The sequence below is a fragment of the Nerophis lumbriciformis genome, linkage group LG16, assembly GCF_033978685.3.
Source record: "Nerophis lumbriciformis linkage group LG16, RoL_Nlum_v2.1, whole genome shotgun sequence".
NCBI lineage: Eukaryota > Metazoa > Chordata > Actinopteri > Syngnathiformes > Syngnathidae > Nerophis > Nerophis lumbriciformis.
In genome coordinates, this window is record NC_084563.2 from 20,290,192 (window position 1) to 20,312,736 (window position 22,545).

The 22,545-nt window shown below is 37.5% G+C and overlaps 1 protein-coding gene across 2 annotated transcripts in view; it reads right to left on the bottom strand.

Moving 5' to 3' along the window:
- Positions 1–22,545, bottom strand: part of rab28 (RAB28, member RAS oncogene family) — an 86,419-nt gene that overhangs the window by 54,519 nt on the left and 9,355 nt on the right. For both annotated transcript variants that reach the window (XM_061976758.1, XM_061976759.1), the window contains exon 2: positions 9,376–9,472. In XM_061976758.1, coding sequence (XP_061832742.1) covers positions 9,376–9,472 — 97 coding nt within the window. The remainder of the gene's footprint in view (positions 1–9,375; positions 9,473–22,545) is intronic.

A 22,545-nucleotide genomic window follows, 5' to 3' on the forward strand; every position in this document is an offset into this window, starting at 1 on the left:
GGTGAAATGTTGGAGGGATTTATGAGATTTATTTGGTTAGTAAAGCTCAAAATAGCTGGTTGGGCTCCAGATGAGTGCTAAATGTCCACACTGTTTATTTTAATGATAAAAAAAAATAAATCGGTGATTTGGCATTCTCGCTAACACATCCCAGGATTCCTGCAAAAAAGGTGTTTGCATTGTGCCATCTGTGTCATAAGCAGGAAAGTGAGGAGAATTATGTGCTGTTAAGGAAAATGGCAATAATTAAAGCAGAAAATAGGAGGAAAAGAGGACTCTTGTCCTCATGTCAGTGGAAAGTGAGAGACAGGCTGAATGAGAGAGAGAATGACGGGCACAAGAAAAACCCAAATCCAAATAAATATTTTCTTCCCCTGGAAAATGAAAGGGGTGGTCAAAAAAGGCGGGAGGACCAGACAGCGAAGAGTTTATACTCGTGCTGGGTCCGAGTTGAGCTGCTGTGGACACGGCTGGACGACGTCCCCCCTCTTATTTTGAGCGCGAGGAGAGGAAACGTTGAGGTTCACAGTCACTACATCTAGACTATACAGTGTCAATGTAAAGCTACATTGAAGAGCGCGATGAATAACTGCTCTTTGGTGGCGGCGAGCGCCATCCCCGCCCATCTAACCATGCTCGGACACTCGCTTTATTTGTGTTAAAAGGTTCACACTGACTCAACGCCACTGGCATTCCTTTGCTTATGCCTTGGGAGGGGAACCTTCCAGGCTGACAGATAAACCTCGGAAAAGGTCAAACAAAAACGCACGTGGATGAGATCATCTAGTCAAGTTAACGCAGAAACTTCGGGTATATTTACCTTTAGAAGACTAATATTATCGTAATATTATTATTTCAAAAGTTGTCAAACTAATACCTGCAACACAAAATGAATCAAAACAGTGCTGGCTGAGTGGAAAAGGGCAAACAAATCAATTACATGATCAAATGTATAAAATTGCATTAAGAGACAGCATAGCTCTTTAAAGTTTGAGTGCTTTTATTTTATTTAAGTCCATTGTGTTGACAAAGGAGGGGAAACAATGGTCATTTAGGTCAGCGTACAGCTCCCAAACTCAAAGAGTGAGTAGCTTTGCTTTATTTTAGAGGTTGACCTTACTTTAAGTCCTAAATAGCAGTAAAGATCTATGCACTCAGCAAAAGAATCGGTAGCTCTGCAACGTCCTCATTCAGGTGTCTTCGAGGGTTGAGATTTTCTACTGTATTTTAGATTCTATTGTTGAAAGCTGTCATTTAAAAAAAAAATGAATCAGGGATTGGTCTATAAGGCGAAATGTTTGCTCGACAGCCACCTCTCTCAGGTGTCTTCAAAAGGTGAGTCGTTTTGATTTATTTTAGATTAATTAAACAGTGAGTTAACATACATTTTTTCATTTTCATTTATTTATTTATTTCAGGCAATGACAAAAAAAAATAATAATTAAAAAAAAAAAGTACAAAGTTGACAACACATAATAATATAAATTAATATAGTGCAAAAGGTAATGTATAGTATGTAATGCATGATTGTCCAGTTTTGCCTGAAAGGGAGTGGGAAGAAGATAACTTATTTAATCCGATCCCCAGTCCTCCATTCAGTGATTATTCACTGTTACCGTATTTTTCGGATTATAAATCGCTCCGGAGTATAAATCGCACCGGCTGAAAATGCATAATAAAGAAGGAAAAAAACACATATAAGTCGCACTAGAGTATAAGTCGCATTTTTTGTGGAAATTGATTTGATAAAATCCAACACCAAGAATAGACATCTGAAAGGCAATTTAAAATAAATAAAGAATAGTGAACAACAGGCTGAATAAGTGTACGTTATATGAGGCATAAATAACCAACTGAGAACGTGCCTGGTATGTTAACGTAACATATTATGGTAAGAGTCATTCAAATAACTATAACATATAGAACATGCTATACGTTTACCAAACAATCTGTCACTCCTAATGCGTGTGACGATTGCTGATATACGCCTAGTCTCTTACGTGAATGAGATAAATAATATTATTTGATATTTTACGGTAATGTGTTAATAATTTCACACATAAGTCGCTCCAGAGGAAAAGTCGCAAACTATGAAAAAAACTGCGATTTATAATCTGAAAAATACGGTACTTTGTTCAAGGATTATAATACAAATGTTGTATCATAGTTGCATTTCCACAGGTAACAATAATTATTACACTGTAACAATAATTTGTATCAACAATGTAGGAATAATGAATATGAACATTATTTCCCCTCTTCTTTTTTTTTAATATTGCCTATCATTTGAATCTCTCTGTAAGACAAGAACACATTTTTTATGCATTTTAACTTGTAATGCACAGCAAGTAAGAGGTGGCTAGCAATGAGTACTATATTACGCTCATAAAGCCCCCTAAAAAAACATCCAAAAAAAGCCAACGATACTCCATTTACATCTTGTGCCCTGAATATTAACCGAGTATTAGCGATGTTGTTATTATAAGCGCTAACACAGAGGAACTACTTTTAGTGGCCCATTGATCAGAGAGCTACAGTATTGACCTACTGAGCCGGTGAGCTGCTGCATCACCTCATTTGAGTTGGTAAAAGTTCATTCTAGATTACAAATCATGCCTCTCGCCTGGATTGTAGAAGGTTGTGGACATAAACCGACAAGTTGGTCAACTTTGACATCCAACCTCAACCCGGAGATGGCGAGAAACAAATGAAAAAACGCTCGTTTGCAGCCACCTTTTTTCCTTCCGAGTGGATTATGATGATTGTTCATGTAAAGGGGAAGATATAAACATCCCATCAGTCTTTATTCCAGCGAGAGCAGACATTGTACAGTAAGTGATTGTTTTATTATGTTGGTAGTTTATATTTCTTATTCAGCGTGCTTAGTGTTTCACTCAAGCTGCATCTGTTTAACACGCAGCTTCTAAAACTTGTAGATCATCCTCCTTGTATTTAGAATCAAAAATAGAAGTTTCTGGAGCATAGTTTGTCCCAAAGTAGTCATTGTTGTCTCTCATGATTAGTAGTGCTGTTGTTGAAAGGAAAGTGAACGTTGTGATGCGTCTGAGAAATAATACGACGCCGTTTGTTTAAAATGATCAAAATATGTAAATACAGTGTTCCCTCGCTACAACACGGTTCACTTAACACGGCCTCGCTGTTACACAGATATTGTGTGTGTGTGTAATTTTTTACAGTTTCATGCTTTCTTTCTTTTTTTACAGCGCATGAATGCGCATTGTGTTCTGCATTCTGATTTGCTAAGGGACTGTAGACCAATATCAATCAATCTTTTTCATGCCATGCTTGAAAATTTGGTATGTTATTTTTTTATTTTATGTCATAAAAAAATACAATCGTGTGCTTATGGACTGTATCCCTGCAGACTGTATTGATCTATATTGATATATAATGTAGGAAACAGAATATTAATAACAGAAAGAAACAACCCTTTTGTGCGAATGAGTGTAAATGGAGAAGGGAGGTTTTTTTGGGTTGGTGCACTAATTGTAAGTGTATCTTGTGTTTTTTATGTTGATTTAATAAAATAAAACCGCAGCCCGGTGGTTGGAGACCACTGCTGTCCAGTACAGAATGCGTCCAGCTTGCCTAATTTACAAAATTGTTTGATGCGATCGTACATATACTGTACAGTACTGTGAACAAAAAAACATATGATTCCCGGGCGCGGCCACCGCTGCTGCCCACTGCTCCCCTCACCTCCCAGGGGGTGATCAAGGGTGATGGGTCAAATGCAGAGAATAATCTCGCCACACCTAGTGTGTGTGTGACAATCATTGGTACTTTAACTTTAACTTTTATATGATACATTTTGTAAAACCTGTAAACAAAAAACATGCACAGTAAATGAAAAAAAACATCCTGTAAATGAGAAAACATTTAATGTAAACGAAAAAATATATATAATGAATGAAAACACCTAAAAAACAAAAAAAAATCACGGATTTCACTTAAAGCAGGTATTTTGAGGGAACACTGTATTTCATATTATGAATGTTGCTACATTACATATATACTTACAGCATGTATATACAACCTTGATGGAGGTTTTCTAGATTCTTAGAGGGTTTTATAGGCGGAATAGAGCGACTCTGACTGGCTCCATTGTTAGCTGACATTTGCTAACGTTTATTTACTAGTTAGAATGCATAAAAAAAACAGAAAAATGTGTGCTTGTCTTACCTAAGGATTGTGAATGATAGGTAACATTCCCAAAAAAGTGTGTTTCCCCTTTAACAATGTTAAGATGTCCCTGAGGGCGTTATTTGTACAGTTAATCAAGGTTTTATGATGGCATCAGTTTAAGCCCCGGAAAAAAAATCTACCAGTCTTTGCCTGACATTAGGTGCTTCTGACAAGACATACAGTCGTGGTCAAAGGTTTGCATACACTTGTGAAGGACATAAGTCATGGCTGTCTTGAGTTTCCAATAATTTCTACAACTCTTATTTTTTTGTAATAGAGTGATTGGAGCACATACTTGTTGATGAGAATGACTATGAGAAACCTTGGAGAGGACCGCAAATGTGGGTGACCCCCCCCTCTAGGGGAGACCGGGTGCAATGAACGTCGAGTGGGTCTGACATAATGTTGTGAAAGTCCAGTCCATAGTGGGGCCAGCAGGAGACCATCCGAAGCGGAGACGGGTCAGCGGCGCAGAGATGTCCCCAACCAATGCACAGGCGAGCGATACACCCCGGATTAAGGTTTTAGAATGGCCTTCCCAAAGTCCTGACTTAAACGTGTGGACTATGCTGAAGAAACAAGTCCATGTCAGAAAAGCAACAAATTTAGCTGAACTGCACCAATTTTGTCAAGAGGAGTGGTCAGAAATTCAACCAGAAACTTGCCAGAAGCTTGTGGATGGCTACCAAAAGCGCCTTATTGCAGTGAAACTTGCCAAGGGACATGTAAGCAAATATTAACATTGCTGTATGTATACTTTTGACCCAGCACATTTGCTCACATTTTCAGTAGACCCAAAATAAATTCATAAGAACCAAACTTCATGAATGTTTTTTGTGACCAACAAGTACCGTATTTTTCGGAGTATAAATCGCTCCGGCCGAAAATGCATAATAAAGAAGGGAAAAAACATATATAAGTCGCATTTTTGGGGGAAATGTATTTGATAAAACCCAACACCAAGAATAGACATTTGAAAGGCAATTTAAAATAAATAAAGAATAGTGAACAGGCTGAATAAGTGTACGTTATATGAGGCATAAATAACCAACTGAGAACGTGCCTGGTATGTTAAGGCTGGAATTGGGGGTTAAATCACCAAAAATGATTCCCGGGCGCGGCACCGCTGCTGCCCACTGCTCCCCTCACCTCCCAGGGGGTGATCAAGGGGATGGGTCAAATGCAGAGGACAAATTTCACCACACCTAGTGTGTGTGTGACAATCATTGGGACTTTAACTTGACTTTAACTTTAACGTAACATATTATGGTAAGAGTCATTCAAATAACTATAACATATAGAACATGCTATACGTTTACCAAACAATCTACACTCCTAATCGCTAAATCCGATTAAATCTTATACGTCTAGTCTCTTACGTGAATGAGATAAATAATCCATCCATCCATCCATCCATCCATTTTCTACCGCTTGTCCCTTTTGGGGTCGCTGGAGCCTATCTCAGCTGCATTCAGGCGGTAGACGGGATACACCCTGGACAAGTCGCCACCTCATCGCAGGGCCTACACAGATAGACATATATTATTTGATATTTTACGGTAATGTGTTAATAATTTCACACATAAGTCGCTCCTGAGTATAAGTCGCACCCCCGGCCAAACTATGAAAAAAACTACGACTTATAGTCCGAAAAATACGGTATGTGCTCCAATCACTCTATTACAAAAAAATAAGAGTTGTAGAAATGATTGGAAACTCAAGACAGCCATGACATTATGTCCTTCACAAGTGTATGTAAACTTTTGACCACGACTGTAGAAACAATTCTCACTTCAGTTTATAAACATTTGCATGTTCATATTCTGAATTGCGGTTGTCATGTAAAAAGAAATGGCCAAAACAACAGCTATAAACTGTTTTTGTTTTCTTAAACGTGCAGGCTTCACTCTTACAGTAGGGCTCTGGTCGTTATTGTTCTAAAAGCCTCTCACAGAGGACACTGTGATCTGCCAGTCAGCCTCGTCTCACCTCTACTTGCCTTGGAAAATGTACATGAAATTTGACAAGCTGGGCCTTCATGGTGAGAAGCCAACCACCGCTTCCCCCCTACCGAACACACACACACACACACACACACAGAGAACTCTAAAAGATGGTTACAGCTCCACTGAGACCAGGACATAGTGCTCCAGCGAAACGCTGGGTGAAGGTCCTAACAGAGTTAGGGACCACCCAGCTAGTCGAGTCACCCTCCTCTTCATCAGCTCATCAACACCCAATTCCCCAGAAAATGGGCCCTTTAGCAAGTCAGGTGTTAAGTCCCGCTCCATGAATACAGATAGATGTGCAAGAAACGCACAACAAGGCCAATCGGCGGATTAAGTCGGAGTTCATATTAAGTCCAGCTGAGCCCGGCTTGTGCTTACGGCAGGCTCTTTTCTTTTGGACTCCACCGCAACATTTTTGGGGCTTTAGTTCTCCTAAGTCTCATAAGCCCCAAACTGACACACAATCAAAACACAACCCTTAGTCCAACTTGCAAATCAGCATAAGCTCGACTTTGTGCACACAACTGTGCTTTTGCCTAATGTCGTTTTACGAGTAATGAAAGAATAGAGACACTTTGCAGACTTGTGCTGCTCGGGCCTGAGCAGAGAATGAAGAAGTGTCATTTTTGTCGGCAAAAAAATGAAGAAAATGTACTTCACATGGCTGCGAGCGTGAATTTTTTGAATGTCTAAATATAGCCCCAGTCAATAAACATTTAATTTTAAAGATCTAATGGGCCTACAGAGCGTGGCTGTATTTCTGCAGGCCGCCGCATAAACAAACAGCAACATTCATCTTTTATGTGGCGTGGGGCAAAGATCAGATGAATTTTTCGGGGGATTCGCGAACGGAAGATTAAAAAAAAAAAAAGTGTTCACGTATTTACCGTGCCCAGAGGATTACGAGCGAGGCTGGCCCGTGGGCCCCGGCGTGGACGGGAGAGCCGTCCGCCCCGGCCTTGTGGACTGTTTGCTCTGGAGAGAGTAGCCTTCACACTGAATAAGGCTGAGAAGTGGCAGACGCGCTACAATGAGGCGCCACCAGAAAAGACACATTCAGCTCCCAGCGCTTGATGGGAAGAATTAAACCCCAACCTCTGGCGAGAAACGCTGGGACGAGAAAATACGCAGGGGCGCCAAAAAAATTATAAGATATATAAATATGAAGGACAGTGGAGCCTCTAAGGTCAATCAACGTTGTTCCAAAATCCCAATTTGTTTGGCTTTTAAACGTGTTTTCCCATTAGAAATAAAATAAATAAAAGGAATAACGTTTCAGGGCCATCATAAAACCTTGACTAACTGTGAAAATCACATTTAAGTTAAAGTTTAAGTACCAATGATTGTCACACACACACTAGGTGTGGTGAAATTAACCTCTGCATTTGACCCATCCCCTTGTTCAGTGGACAGTGGAGCCTCTAAGGTCAATCAACGTTGTTCCAATTTGTTTAGCTTTTAAACATGTTTTATCAAATAAATAAAAGGAATACCGTTTCAAGGCCATCATAAAACCTTGACTAACTGTGAAAATCACATTTAAGTTAAAGTTAAAGTACCAATATAGTCACACACACACTAGGTGTGGTGAAATTAACCCCTGCATTTGACCCATCCCCTTGTTCACCCCCCTGGGAGGTGAGGGGAGCAGTGAGCAGCAGCGGTGGCTGCGCCCGGGAATCATTTTGGTGATTTAACCACCAATTCCAACCCTTGATGCTGAGTGCCAAGCAGGGAGGTAATGGGTCCCATTTTTATAGTCTTTGGTATGACTCGGCCCGGGGTTTGAACTCACGTCCGCCCTTATAAAACAAGGTAAGGCAGTTTCGACAAAAACAAAGTAAAACTACTCATCTGACGGACACGTAATGGAGTTGCTGCCACCGATAGTTGCCTTTAAAAGAGATGTCCAAAATGGCTTTTTTGCTGATATCCGATATTCCGATATTGTCCAACTCTTAGTCACCGATTCCGATATCAACCGATACCGATATATACAGTCGTGGAATGAACACATTATTATCCCTAATTTTGTTGTGATGCCCCGCTGGATGCATTAAACAATGTAACAAGGTTTTCCAAAATAAATCAACTCAAGTTATGGAAAAAAAATGCCAACATGGCACTGCCATATTTATTAATGAATTCACAAAGTGCATTATTTTTTTTAACATGCCTCAAAACAGCAGCTTGGAATTTGGGACATGCTCTCCCTGAGAGAGCATGAGGAGGTTGAGGTGGGCAGGGTTGAGGTGGGGCGGTACAGGGTTGCGGGGAGTGTATATTGTAGCATCCCGGAAGAGTTAGTGCTGCAAGGGGTTCTGGGTATTTCTTCCGTTGTGTTTATGTTCACATGTTCTCCCGAAATGTGTTTGTCATTCTTGTTTGGTGTAGGTTCACAGTGGGGCGCATATTTGTAACAGTGTTAAAGTTGTTTATACAGCCACCCTCTGTGTGACCTGTATGGCTGTTGACCAAGTATACTTTGCATTCACATGTGTGTGTGTGAAAAGCCATAGATATTATGTGAGTGGGCCGGCACGCAAAGGCAGTGCCTTTAAGGTTTATTGGCGCTCTGTACTTCTCTCTACGTCCGTGTAGACAGCAGCGTTTTAAAAAGTCATAAATTTTACTTTTTGAAACCGATACCGATCATTTCTGATATTACATTTTTAAGCATTTATCGGCTGATAATATCGACAGTCCGATATTATCGGACATCTCTAGTTGAAATGACAAAAGTGCAACAAGGCAGCGATTAATGTTATTCATCGCCATAGGAACCGTGTATAAACATTTGTTTACCTTTAACAACAAGTGACAATGCAAAAGAGTCGTTTTTGCAAAGGAAGTCTATTGTTTGCTTAACTTCCTGAATATGTGTCCCATCATTTTTGGAATAAGTGGTGATTAAAAAAAGCCACAAAAAGAGAAAGGAAATTTGATGCTTGCAGATCCATACAAACAATGACCCGAAACGTGAAGGCATATTTTCCCGGCACTCACAAAAAACCCCAATCTTGTCTAAGCACACAAATGAAATACCAAGTGTGAAGTCTACCAAACTTTTGCTTTTTTGCAGCACGTGTGCCCGCTCGGTCCCGGGAGACGGAGAGGAAGGGAGCGAGCACGCCCTCATGATTGTTGTTAGGTGTCTCACCTGGAAGGCTTATTCTCTTCAGGAAGAAATCCAGGCCGATGGTTTGTTTGTACTGCTTCCCAAAGGCCTCCTGAGCGAACCTGGTGGCGAGTGACGTCTGGAACAACAGGGGCAAAAGGGGAGAGACACCGCAGGGAGTCAGTCGGGAGCGCCGGCATGTCACTGGAAGACTTTCACTTCTTTTCTTTTCTGTCTCAGTGCCATAAAGGCAGATTTTTAGTCGCACAAATTGAAACAGCATTCACTAAGTGGTTCATAGATACCCTCCTCCATTATATGCATGCATTTTGTCTATAAAACATGCAAATTCTAACGAAATGTGCACCTTTATCTGGATCCACACTACAATTTAACTACTTCTTTGTCAACGACTAGGGATGTAACGATAAACGTTAACTGTGGTAAAACTTCTCACGGTTAGTATTACCGTTTTAAATTGAAATTATGGAAAAAAAACTTTGATAATTGCAAGACACACGTCTTTCCACATTAAAAAACGACATACCAGTCCAAATGTATTGTACATACAAATACATATATATACTCACATACACACAATTATTCATATATATATAAATATTTATATATATATATATATATATATACACACACATACATACGCGCACACATAGGTACCTACGCTCCCACATACATACACAAATGCAGTACATACCTACACACTCAAAGTTCGTACATCCACACGCACATTCACTATACATACATACATATACACATACTGTACATATACATTCACTGTACAATAATAATAATAATAATGAATTTGTTAAAATCTCAAAGTGCTACAAACTATAAAAACATATTTTTTTAAAAGGTAAAAAATTTAAATACAAAGTTAGAATATAAAATAAAACATTGAAATAGAAATAAAAACATGAAAACCACTAGATAAACACTAGATAAAACATAAAAACAGATCAAATAGAAATAAAAACATGAAAGCACTGGATAAAACAGATGGGCAAGCAGTGCATTTAAAAAACAAGAAGGCAGAGAAATTAGATAAAAGCTAAGGTATTATAAGTACAAACATACATATACACATACTGTACATATACATTCACTATACAAACATATATATATATATATACTGTACATATACATTCACTGTACAAACATACATATATATACATACTGTACATATACATTCACTGTACAAACATATATATTCACTGTACAAACATATATATATATACATACTGTACATATACATTCACTGTACAAACATACATATATACATACTGTACATATACATTCACTGTACAAACATATATATATATATATATATATATATATATATATATATATATATATATATATATATATATATATATATATATATATATATATATACATACTGTACATATACATTCAATGTACAAGCATACATATACACATACTGTACATATACAAGTACATATGCATACATACACTCATGCATATAATCACACTTCATCTAGCATATATTATCAAACATATATTAATGTTGTTACCCTAGGGCAGTGGAGTCAAACTAATTTTAGATGGGGGGCCACATGGAGAAAAATCTACTCCGGACCGGACTGGTAAAATCCCGGCACGAAAACTTAAAAATAAAGACAACTTCAGAATGTTTTCTTTTTTTTAAAATACAACAAACACATTCTGGAAATGTACAAATCATAATGTTGTTGGGGTTTTTTTATACTTACATGTTGCGGTTAATAGTATTCTACCTTTCGTTGTCGTTATTTATACTTTCTGAATAAATGATATGATAATGTTCATCAGTCAACTAATTGGTGTTAATTTTCAATCTATCAAGATAAAAAAAAATTATATCAAAATCAAATTACAGGATGTTATTTAAGTAGTTTGCTCATTTTCCTCGACTGGTGCACTAACATCATGTGGTTTATTTTTTTTTACATTTGTAGCATAATCTACAAAGATACAAAAAATTGCTATTGTGAGCTCTAGTGGACACATATAGAACAGCGGTTTATTTCATTCAAAAATGTTGGCTCCTTTTTATACTTAGCAAACTCATCCCGCGGGCCAGATAAAAACCTGTTTGCGGGCCTAATCCGGCCCGCGGGCGACACCCTTGCCCGAGGGGAAACTGGGTAGCACATGGCCCACTGACAAAGCTTAACCTATTGTTACTATAACAATCTACAAGGTTAATATAGTTGGCTTCTCTTTCTTCCCCTCCATTTATCTGCTTTCTTTTGTATTTCAAGTTATCATTACATATATGTATTCTTGCATTTGAACAACTGTATTGTTGATAATAGAATAAATGATTGTTATTATTCATTATCATTAGTGCCATTTCTTTTGGTATTTGTATTGCTCCATTTGTAGTGTAATAATGCTCATTGTCATTTCTGTATTATTAATATTTATTATACTAACTGCTTCTTTGCTATCACTTTTACCATCATATATGTACATATCCTATTTGCTGATGTTGTTCTATTGTTGTTGTTGTTGTTGTTGTGTTTGCTGTTGTTGTTGTCTCTTTGTCTTATCTCCCTCTTGTCCCCGCAATTTCCCCCTCTGTCTTCCTTTTTTTCTCTTTCGATCCCCTCCTGCACCGGCCCGGCTGCACCAAACATTAATATAAATCCATTTAATAAAGTCAAATACAAATAAGGCAACAGTATCCAACACTTTTCTTTTGTAAAGTAAATGTGTACAGCCGATATGGGCATCTACATCAACTATATGATTTGCCTGAGTAGTTGGACAGGACAAAAAAAAAAAAACGACATACCACAAGCTAAATTAAACACATTACTGTCTGAGCAACTAAGATATTCAACATTGAACCTACTGGCTGAGGTTTTCTCAACAGAACCTGAACTCGCGTGACATCACATAAACCGGACGTGTAGCCAAGTGAACACTTCATTTGTCTTTATCAATTAAAAATAAACATTTAAAAATGTTTGCAAATAAATGGGAAAAAAATTTAAAAAATTAAAACACTCAACTAAAAATGTATTTTAAGAATGTAGAACAATATTTATGGCTGAGGAGTTCACATTAGTCGCATAATTTTGGTCTTGATCTCTGTATGTATGTTAAGATTATCGCAAATCTTCAAGATGCAACTTTTAATCAAATTAGAATAACGGGATATCGAGACTAATTTGGTGGATTTAAAGATTCCTTCTTTATAAATGTCAACGTGTTGGTAAGGTTGGTATGGAATTGTAAATGGGTAGATTTTGAAACTATTTGTATTCTACTGAATTTTGTATATTATCCAATCCAATCCACTTTATGTATATACATTTCAAAAAACAATAGAAGTTTCACAAAGTGCTGCACAGAAGTTGAGACATACACACTAGGAGAGTCAATAATATAAAACATTTAACTATATAAAAAAAAAAAAAATACATACAATACATCAGAGAAAATAAAATAGGCTAAAATCACACAACTCTCATGCTGGTTTAAAAGCCGAAGAGTAAAAATATGTTTTAAGACGTGATTTAAAACTCATTAAAAGAGGGAGCCGTTTGAATAGCAAGAGGGATATTGTTCCAAAGTTTTGGAGCCACAGCAGAAAATACATGATCACCTCTGGATATTATATGATGATGTATATTTTAACTGTGGGTCCCTCCCTGTCCATAAGATGTATGCTTCTAGGGATTACCCTTTTGAGTTGGAGTTTATTTGGAACATGCATGCATACAACATGATACATTACAATTTCCAGTTTCTCTATTCAACATGTTCGAAAAGGAGTAGGAAGAAGCAGATCTTATTTAATCCTACCCCTTTTCCTTTACATAGCAGTTGCTAAAACTTTTGTTCACTTCCTGTTCTCAATTTATTCACAATATACTGCATAAGTAATAACAATAAAAATAAATCAATAATAATTGGTGGAGTTAGTTATATTTCATATGGTGAGATGAGTAAGATTATCTTGACAATGAATGGATGGATGAAATACATTCAGAATGTTTATCATGGTTCTTCTTCTTTGTACTTTGTAAACACTTTAAGTTTGAAGAGTTTCTTGAAGTGGATTAAATTAGTACATTGCTTAATCCGTTCTATGATTTAATTCCACATACTGACATACTGAAAGTCTTAAGTGTTGTACGTGCGTACAAATGTTTTAAATTAATTTTTTCTCTAAGATTATATTTCTCCTCTTTTGTTGAGAAGAATTGTTGTATATTCTTGGGTAGCAGGTTATAGTTTGCTTTGTGTTTAATTTTTGCTGTGGGCAAATTCACTTTGTCGTGGAATTTCGGTATTTTTGATTCAATGCAATGCAAAAACTGAAATTTAAGTAAGATTAAATATCTCAAATAAGGGTGATATTTGCTTATTTTCTGTCTGATAAGATAATTCTTCTCACGAAGCAGATTTTATGTTAGAGTGTTTTACTTGTTTTAAGGGTTTTGGTCCTAAATGATCTCAGTAAGATATTACAGCTTGTTGCTGAGATTTTATGACCTATATTGAGTAAAACATGCTTGAAACTAGAAAATCAACTGTTGCAAAGCTGTGTCATCAACACTCACGAGTATAAAACTACTTTTTTAAAGTACCGGTAATGTTTTTTTATTTCAAGCATGAAATAAAAAATCATGACTTTGACACAAATGTATCTCATAATTACAACAGATGACAGCCAAATGGACTTTGCTGTTTTATTTTCAATGAAACAATAGAAAATACTGACAGTTAATATTTAAACATTTAACATGGGACATTTCTAACTATTTTGAACAGAAATAGTTCATGCACATTCAGATGAATTCTTCAAAATTACAATTAAAAGACATTTGGCTGGGGGCCGGGCTTTATATATGCGCACTAATTGACTGAAAGAGCACGCACTTGGCGCGATTATGTCATGTTATCGATGGAAAAATGCATTTTTAGACCATATGATTTGCCTGAGCGGCTAGGAGACCCCGAGAGTAACAAGCGGTTGCCTTTCCATTAAGAACAATAAATTAGTTTTTAGTATAAGTCTGCTGGTTTCAAGAAATGTAATGCTGAGCGCATATCATTATGTCAAGATAATGACACTATCATTTACTTCATTTAAGAATATTTTTCAACATATTGAGCAAAAAGGTCTCATATGTTTTTTTTCTACCAAGAAAAGTACACTTGTTATTAGTGGGAATATACTTATTTTAAGGTATTTCTGGGTTCATTGAGGTTAGCTAATTTTACTTGTTTTGGAAATTCTTGACAAGCCACATTTTCTTGTTCTATTGGCAGATAATTTTGCTTAGTTCAAGTAAAATACCCCTAATTTTTGTATTTTTTTTTTCCCTTGTTTTTGAAAACTAACTTTTTGCAGTGTGAATAACGGGTTTGTATGTATTTTGTTTGTATTTTGCAGAACAAACGGACAAAAGAAACTATAATGTCATATAAAATTGTCTGTACATAAATAAATAAATGCTTCTTCTGCTGAGAGAGCATATTGTGTGTGTCTCTTTATCAAAATTATATTGTTTAAAAAAAAAAGTTAAATTTGTGTATGGCTTACAGAAAAAGTGGGTCATTTACCGTCCTTTTGACATCACAAGGCCGTCGATTGTCTGCAATTAATTCCTTTAAAAAAAAACTTTTTTGTCCGGGAAATGTTTGGAAATAAGAACAATGTGGAAGTCAACCACCGCCATGGAGCGGATTGTGTTCATTTTCAAGGTTGCACTCTTCCGTGACTACTTAGTTTGCTTAGCTGTGACAGTCCATGTACCCAGAAAAGTCATGTAATTAAATCGAAAATGTCTTCAAAACAAACATTCAAACATATCTAGTGATTTTCCTACAAAAGTGATGTCAGCGGCACGCTCTATTTGCCGTCCTTTTCGGGGGTACTATTTCATTCGCTAATATTTTCCCTAAAAAAACCATCAGTCTGGTGTAACTTTTCACATCAGGTCGTCTTTCTCAGTGTTTCTTCTATCGACCGTGCGTCCGTAAGAAAGCCACAAGCGTGACATGCACTTTATTATTACAAATCCATTTCACAGACCAAAAAAAAAAACGGGGACCGGTGGAACTCGAACGACAAAAACAGGTGTGGGGGGTGCATGCGTGTGTCACGTCTCCAGACCCAGTAATTGCCGCAAATTAGGAAGCCTCCATCACTGTCACCGTAGAGAGGAGGAAGAAAATAGCGCGTCTGCGGGGAGAGGGAGAGAGGCGACTGGCCGTTGACGCGCCAACTTGAATTCGTCTTGATGGATGTGCGGCGGTGGGAAAACAGGAAGCATTGAATGTCTATTAGCCGGCCTCAACGTCAGCGCCACAACACCTGAGGACTCGCGTGGCAGAGGCGTTCTTATATTTAGCGAGAGATACCATTACATACATCTTGTATGCTTTTACGGCACACTGGACTTTTTTCTTTAATTCATCTTACTGGCCTCCAGACTTTCGCAATCCCGGCTCGTCGCAGCGAGGAGGAGAAAATGGGCTCGTTTAGGTAGCCCAAACAATCAGCGGCAACACGGGAATAACGAGCTCGGACAGCAAAAATGAATCCCACATGCTGGCGCTGGCCTGCTACGACACTTGACATTTGTCTTGGCGTTCCCGCTAACTTGGCTCTTTGGTTTTCGCGCGGTCGTCCCTTTTGTGTTGTTTTTCTAGAGTGCACAAATGGAACATTGAATGGTGTATAATAAGGAGAACAGTACAGGGTCACCAGTGATAGCGATGCCGGGAAATCAAGGGGGCGGTCAGGGGGGGCGTTCTGTTGAAACAAGAAACTTTTAGAGGGAAGGGGATGCAACTATGGTCGCTTTCATGTAAAGATGGATGATAGTGAACATTTTGTGTGCAGAAGCCTACAAAGTATACATTTATGCTACAACGTATCTTGCCATGGGGATAACATACCAAAGAGTTGTAGTTAAGTATAGTAAGTTATACTTTAGAGTAGTCAGTGTACAGCTTGTAGAGCAGTATGAAGGTTCCACACAGCTTTACCCATACTTGCCAACCCTCCCGAATCTTCCGGGAGACTCCCGAAATTCAGCGCCTCTCCCGAAATCCTCCCGGGACAAATATTCTCCCGAAAATCTCCCGATTTTCAGCCGGAGCTGGAGGCCACGCCCCCTCCAGCTCCATGCGGACCTGAGTGAGGACCACAGGGTGACAAAAACTAAATCATCTAGACTAGAGATAAATTGTATTATTATGTTTATCTTACCTATAAATAATTATATTTATTAATTTAAAAAAAAACTAAATACATTTTTACTATATTTTGCTAAAATCATAAAAATTAATTGTATTTTTATTTGTATTTTTTCTGACTCCTTATTACATCCAGCCATAGAATTATACATTAAAATAAACATATTGGAAATAATTAATTTTAAATGATCATAATAATTAATTTAAAATGACCATATTTAATTATTAAAATAATTGTTTGTTTATCAACAACTTTAGCATTTTATTCATTACATTTTGAAGCTCTCAGAAGCCAAGTTATGTTATATTCCTTAAGATTTATTTATGCAAGTTTGAAGTATCAATTATCTAAACACAGTTTTGTTTGCATATTTTCAGGATATATATATATATATATATATATATATATATATATATATATATATATATATATATATATATATATGTATGTGTGGGAAAAAAAATCACAAGACTATTTCATCTCTACAGGCCTGTTTCATGAGGGGGGGTACCCTCAATCATCAGGAGATGATGATTCACAGACGGACATTCCTGATGATTGAGGGTACCCCCCCTCATGAAACAGGCCTGTAGAGATGAAATAGTCTTGTGATTTTTTTTCCCACACATACATATATTGCGCTCTACTACGGTATCGAGCACTATTTTTTGGATAACCTTATTAAGACATATATATATATATATATATATATATATATATGTATGTATATATATATATATATATATATATATATATATATATATATATATATATATATATGTGTTTGAAATACTTGACTTGGTGAATTCTAGCTGTCAATATACTCCTCCCCTCTTAACCACGCCCCCACCCTCAACCACGCCCCCGTCCCACCCCCGACCACGCCCCCCACCCCCCGAAATCGGAGGTCTCAAGGTTGGCAAGTATGGCTTTACCTCAGTTTTTGACGTACAGTAGTGCCTCAAATAGCGAGCTCTTAAAAGGGAACATTATCACTAGACCTATGTAAGCGTCAATGTATACCTTGATGTTGCAGAAAAAAGACCAAATATTTTTTTAACCGATTTCCGAACTCTAAATGGTGAATTTCGGCGAATTAAACGCCCTTCTATTATTCGCTCTCGGAGCGATGACGTCACAACGTGACGTCACATCGGGAAGCAATCCGCCATTTTCTCAAACACATTACAAACACCGAATCAAATCAGCTCTGTTATTTTCCGTTTTTTCCGACTGTTTTCCGTACCTTGGAGACATCATGCCTCGTCGGTGTGTTGTCGGAGGATGTAACAACACGAACAGGGACGGATTCAAGTTGCACCAGTGGCCCAAAGATGCCAAAGTGGCAAGAAATTGGACGAAATGTGTTCAAAATACGAGGGTGTGGGGAAAGCCGACGAAAATGGTCAGTAGTTTGTTCCGCACACTTTACTGACGAAAGCTATGCTACGACAGAGATGGCAAGAATGTGTGGATATCCTGCGACACTCAAAGCAGATGCATTTCCAACGATAAAGTCAAAGAAATCTGCCGCCAGACCCCCATTGAATCTGCCGGAGTGTGTGAGTTATTCAGGGACACCTTTGTCCTCGGTAGCACGGCAAGCAATGGCGGCAGTTTGTTCCCGCAGACGAGCGAGCTAAACCCCCTGGATGTCTTGACTCACACCGCTTCTACCGTCCCTTATGCCACCGAAGATGATCAAGAGAAGAATATCGACCCCAGCTTCCCTGGCCTCCAAAACTGGACAGATCAGCTTTCAGGAAAAGAGAGCGGATGAGGGTATATCTACAGAATATATTAATTGATGAAAACTTTATTCATTACTCGCGGTTTCACGTAAATTATTATACATAAACTGTGTTTACCAAAAATTTAGCTTAAAAACATTACAACACTTAAAAACAAACACATACCAATCGTTGGTTAGAAGGCGATCGCCGAATTCGTCCTCGCTTTCTCCCGTGTCGCTGGCTGTCGTGTCGTTTTTGTCGGTTTCGCTTGCATACGGTTCAAACCGATATGGCTCAATAGCTTCAGTTTCTTCTTCAATTTCGCTTAAGCCGCTGAAATCCAAGTCTGAATCCGAGCTAATGTCGCTATACCTTGCTGTTCTATCCGCCATGTTTGTTTGTACTGGCATCACTATGTGACGTCACAGGAAAATGGACGGGTGTATATAACGATGGTTAAAATCAGGCACTTTGAAGCTTTTTTTAGGGATATTGCGTGATGGGTACAATTTTGAAAAAAACTTCGAAAAATAAAATAAGCCACTGGGAACTGATTTTTAATGGTTTTAACCCTTCTGAAATTGTGATAATGTTCCCCTTTAACTCAAATCACTTGCATCTATTGTTGTCCCGATACCAATATTTTGGTACCGGTAACAAAATTATCTAGATACTTTTCGGTACTTTTATAAATACAAACCCCGTTTCCATATGAGTTGGGAAATTGTGTTAGATGTAAATATAAACGGAATACAATGATTTGCAAATCATGTTCAACCCATATTCAGTTGAATATGCTACAAAGACAACATATTTGATGTTCAAACTGATAAACTTTTTTTTTTTGCATCAACAGATGTAGCGACAAACTGTATTTAGTGACAGTGGTTTTCTGAAGTGTTCCTGAGCCCATGTCCTTTAGAGATTGATGTCGGTTTTTGATACAGTGCCGTCTGAGGGATCGAAGGTCATGGTCATTCAATGTTGGTTTCCGGCCATGCCGCTTACGTGGAGTGATTTCTCCAGATTCTCTGAACCTTTTGATGATATTATGGACCGTAGATGTTGAAATCCCTATATTTCTTGCAATTGCACTTTAAGAAACGTTGTTCTTAAACTGTTTGACTATTTGCTCACGCAGTTGTGGACAAAGGGGTGTACCTCGCCCCATCCTTTCTTGTGAAAGACTCAGCATTTTTTTGGGAAGCTGTTTTTATACCCAATCATGGCACCCACCTGTTCCCAATTAGCCTGCACACCTGTGGGATGTTCCAAAAAAGTGTTTGATGAGCATTCCTCAACTTTATCAGTATTTATTGCCACCTTTCCCAACTTCTTTGTCACATGTTGCTGGCATCAAATTCTAAAGTTAATTATTATTTGCAAAAAAAAAAAAAAAAGTTTATCAGTTTCAACATCAAATATGTTGTCTTTGTAGCATATTCAACTGAATATGGGTTGAAAATGATTTGCAAATCATTGTATTCCGTTTATATTTACATCTAACACAATTTCCCAACTCATATGGAAACAGGGTTTGTATTTGGGTGTCGTTACAGGATCATACATTGGTCATATTGAAAGTCTTCACGTGTCCAGGGTAGTGTTGTAACGATACCAAAATTTTGGTACCGGTACTAAAATTATTTCGGTACTTTTCTAAATAAAAAGGGACCACAAAAAATTGCATTATTGGCTTTATTTTAACAAAAAATCTTAGAGTACATCAAACATATGTTTCTTATTGCAAGTTTGTCCTTAAATAAAATAGTGAACATACAAGACAACTTGTCTTTTAGTTAAGGCTGAAACGACGCGTCGACATAGTCGACGTCATCGGTTACGTAAATACGTCGACGTCGTTTTTATGCGTCGGCGCGTCGCATATTTACGTCACACTGCCGTCATGGCGGAGCGCAAAGCAGACGAAGCGAGCGGTGCGAGCGAGGGGAAAAAAGCACGCCAAAAGTCGTCAAAAGTGTGGGAGTATTTCAATAAACGGCCTTATAATGTTGTAGCGGCGAACAGCTGTCTCGTCAGCTGACGCGCGAGCTCGCAACCGTGGCTGTTTAGCAACCAGCCAAACCCCACTTAATAAAATTATATTTTATCTTAGAGCACATCCGCATCCCTATTCACCTAGGCAACCCCAGGAAATGTATATAATTCGGCATTATTTCGGCCAGTCGGCTTATATGATCAGAGCCGATCAGTTTACGTTCACGCGCAGGTATAACGCGGGGCGCTCCCGTCTCATCTGTTGGGGCACGAGCCCAGTAATTAGACCGCTGTGTCAAATCAAGGAGTACAAAAGACGCCAGCGCAGAGTGGAAAAAAGTTTAGTTCATTACAGATAACCAAGAGTTGTGCCAAAAGTATGTAAGATTTAATATTTCTCTTCGTGGGTGTGGCGCACTTGTTGCGCTGGTGAGATGGGGGTGGGGGGTTGTGTGCATGTAGCGTGCTTAGTCTGGAGGCTAAATACACACAGTGTGTTATGTAACTGTTGTTTAGTGTTGATATTCTTTGCTTAGTTTGATAAATGTTGTAGCAGTTTGCTTCATCAGGAGGGTGAAGTCACTCAACTTCAAGTGTTGGATTTAACTGTGTTGGATCATTGGCTGCTGGTGAGGGTATAGAAAAAGGGGCATTTTTCTACCAGTAGACAGCGTTTAAGATTGAGTGTTTCACTGCTAAATTAATAATATATTTATATTGAATATGGATTTTAAATATGTATCTAAATAGGTGGTTAATTGGTTAGGTATTTATGTATTTGCATATTGGGTTTTCTGCTGCATTTATCTATTGTGTTTCTGGGTTTAAATGTATTTTATATGTATCTTGGTGCATTTATGTTGAGACAATTTATTTAAAATCTGTTTTAACTTAAAGGGAAAAGATGTGTCCATTTTCTTGCACTTGTTTAATGGTTAAGAGTTTGATAGCCTAATTAATAGTTGTAAATTATGGGATTGATAATTGATTGATTTTTTACAGCATGTTTATCTTGTGGTGTTTTGTCCTTAAAGGTTTTTCACCTACTAAAGAAGCTAAAGGCTACTAAAGGCTACTAAAGACAGCTAATGACAGCTAAAGAAACTAAAGTCTACTAACACTGCTAAAGACTGCTAAAAAGACTAAAGAAGAAAAAAGAAGCTGTTTCTTCGTTGGAAAAACTGTTGCAAACTAAAGGAAAATAAAAGGAATAAGTAACTACGGTCTGGTTTTTTGAGTGAAATCCAGAAGCCACATTCAGCATTGGTACATCCCTTCAAGTGTGGGATAAGCACAGCGAAAAAAGCAAAACACTTGACAGTTGTTGTATGCACACTGTGTCGAGCGGAAATGGCCTATCATAGCAGCACAACGGCTATGAAGGAACATTTGAAAAGAAAACACCCGACAGCGTTCTTGCCATCACCATCAACTAGTCAATCGTCCGCGTGAGTATACGTTGTCATCATTACACAAAAACATGAATGTGTCATTTGTATCTGCGTTGTAAATTCATAAACTAAAACACTGTTTCGCTCTGAGAGGCGCGTTTGGCGTGCCTGTTCAGTGTTTACAATGACGCGCTCCTCTTTAACGCTAACGTTAACTAGTTGTGCAAATACCTTTTACAACATTAACAGTTACATATACTATGTACAAACCAACAATTAACTTTCACTTTAATCATACTATCATTGTTGCGTTATTTAGCAAAATAAGCAATACTTTTACTTTTGTTGAAATGTTTACACTGTTACAGAATATTTCCTTTTGCACTTTTTTGTATTGGATGTTTATCTTTATTTTTGCACATTTTAAAGCAAAATAAGCAATACTTTTACTTTTGAAATGCTTATACTATTGCAGAATATTAAGATTTGCACTGGATGTTTACTTTTATATTTGCACATTAAAAAGCAAATAAGCTACTTTTAATTTTGTTAAATGTTAAAAGTTTTAAATGTTTACATTGTTACAGAATATTTTGTCATGTTGTTGTCAATGTTGACTGAGTGGCCATACTTTTTTTTTGTAAATAAAAGTCATGCCTTTTGAAAAAACTGGCCAACATTTATTTTTTCATCTTCATTTTAAATTAAAAAAATAATCGGTAAAAGGAAAAATAATCTATAGATTAATCGAAAAAATAATCTAAAGATTAACCGATTAATCGAAAAAATAATCTATAGATTAATCGATAGAAAAATAATCGTTAGCTGCAGCCTTACTTTTAGTAGT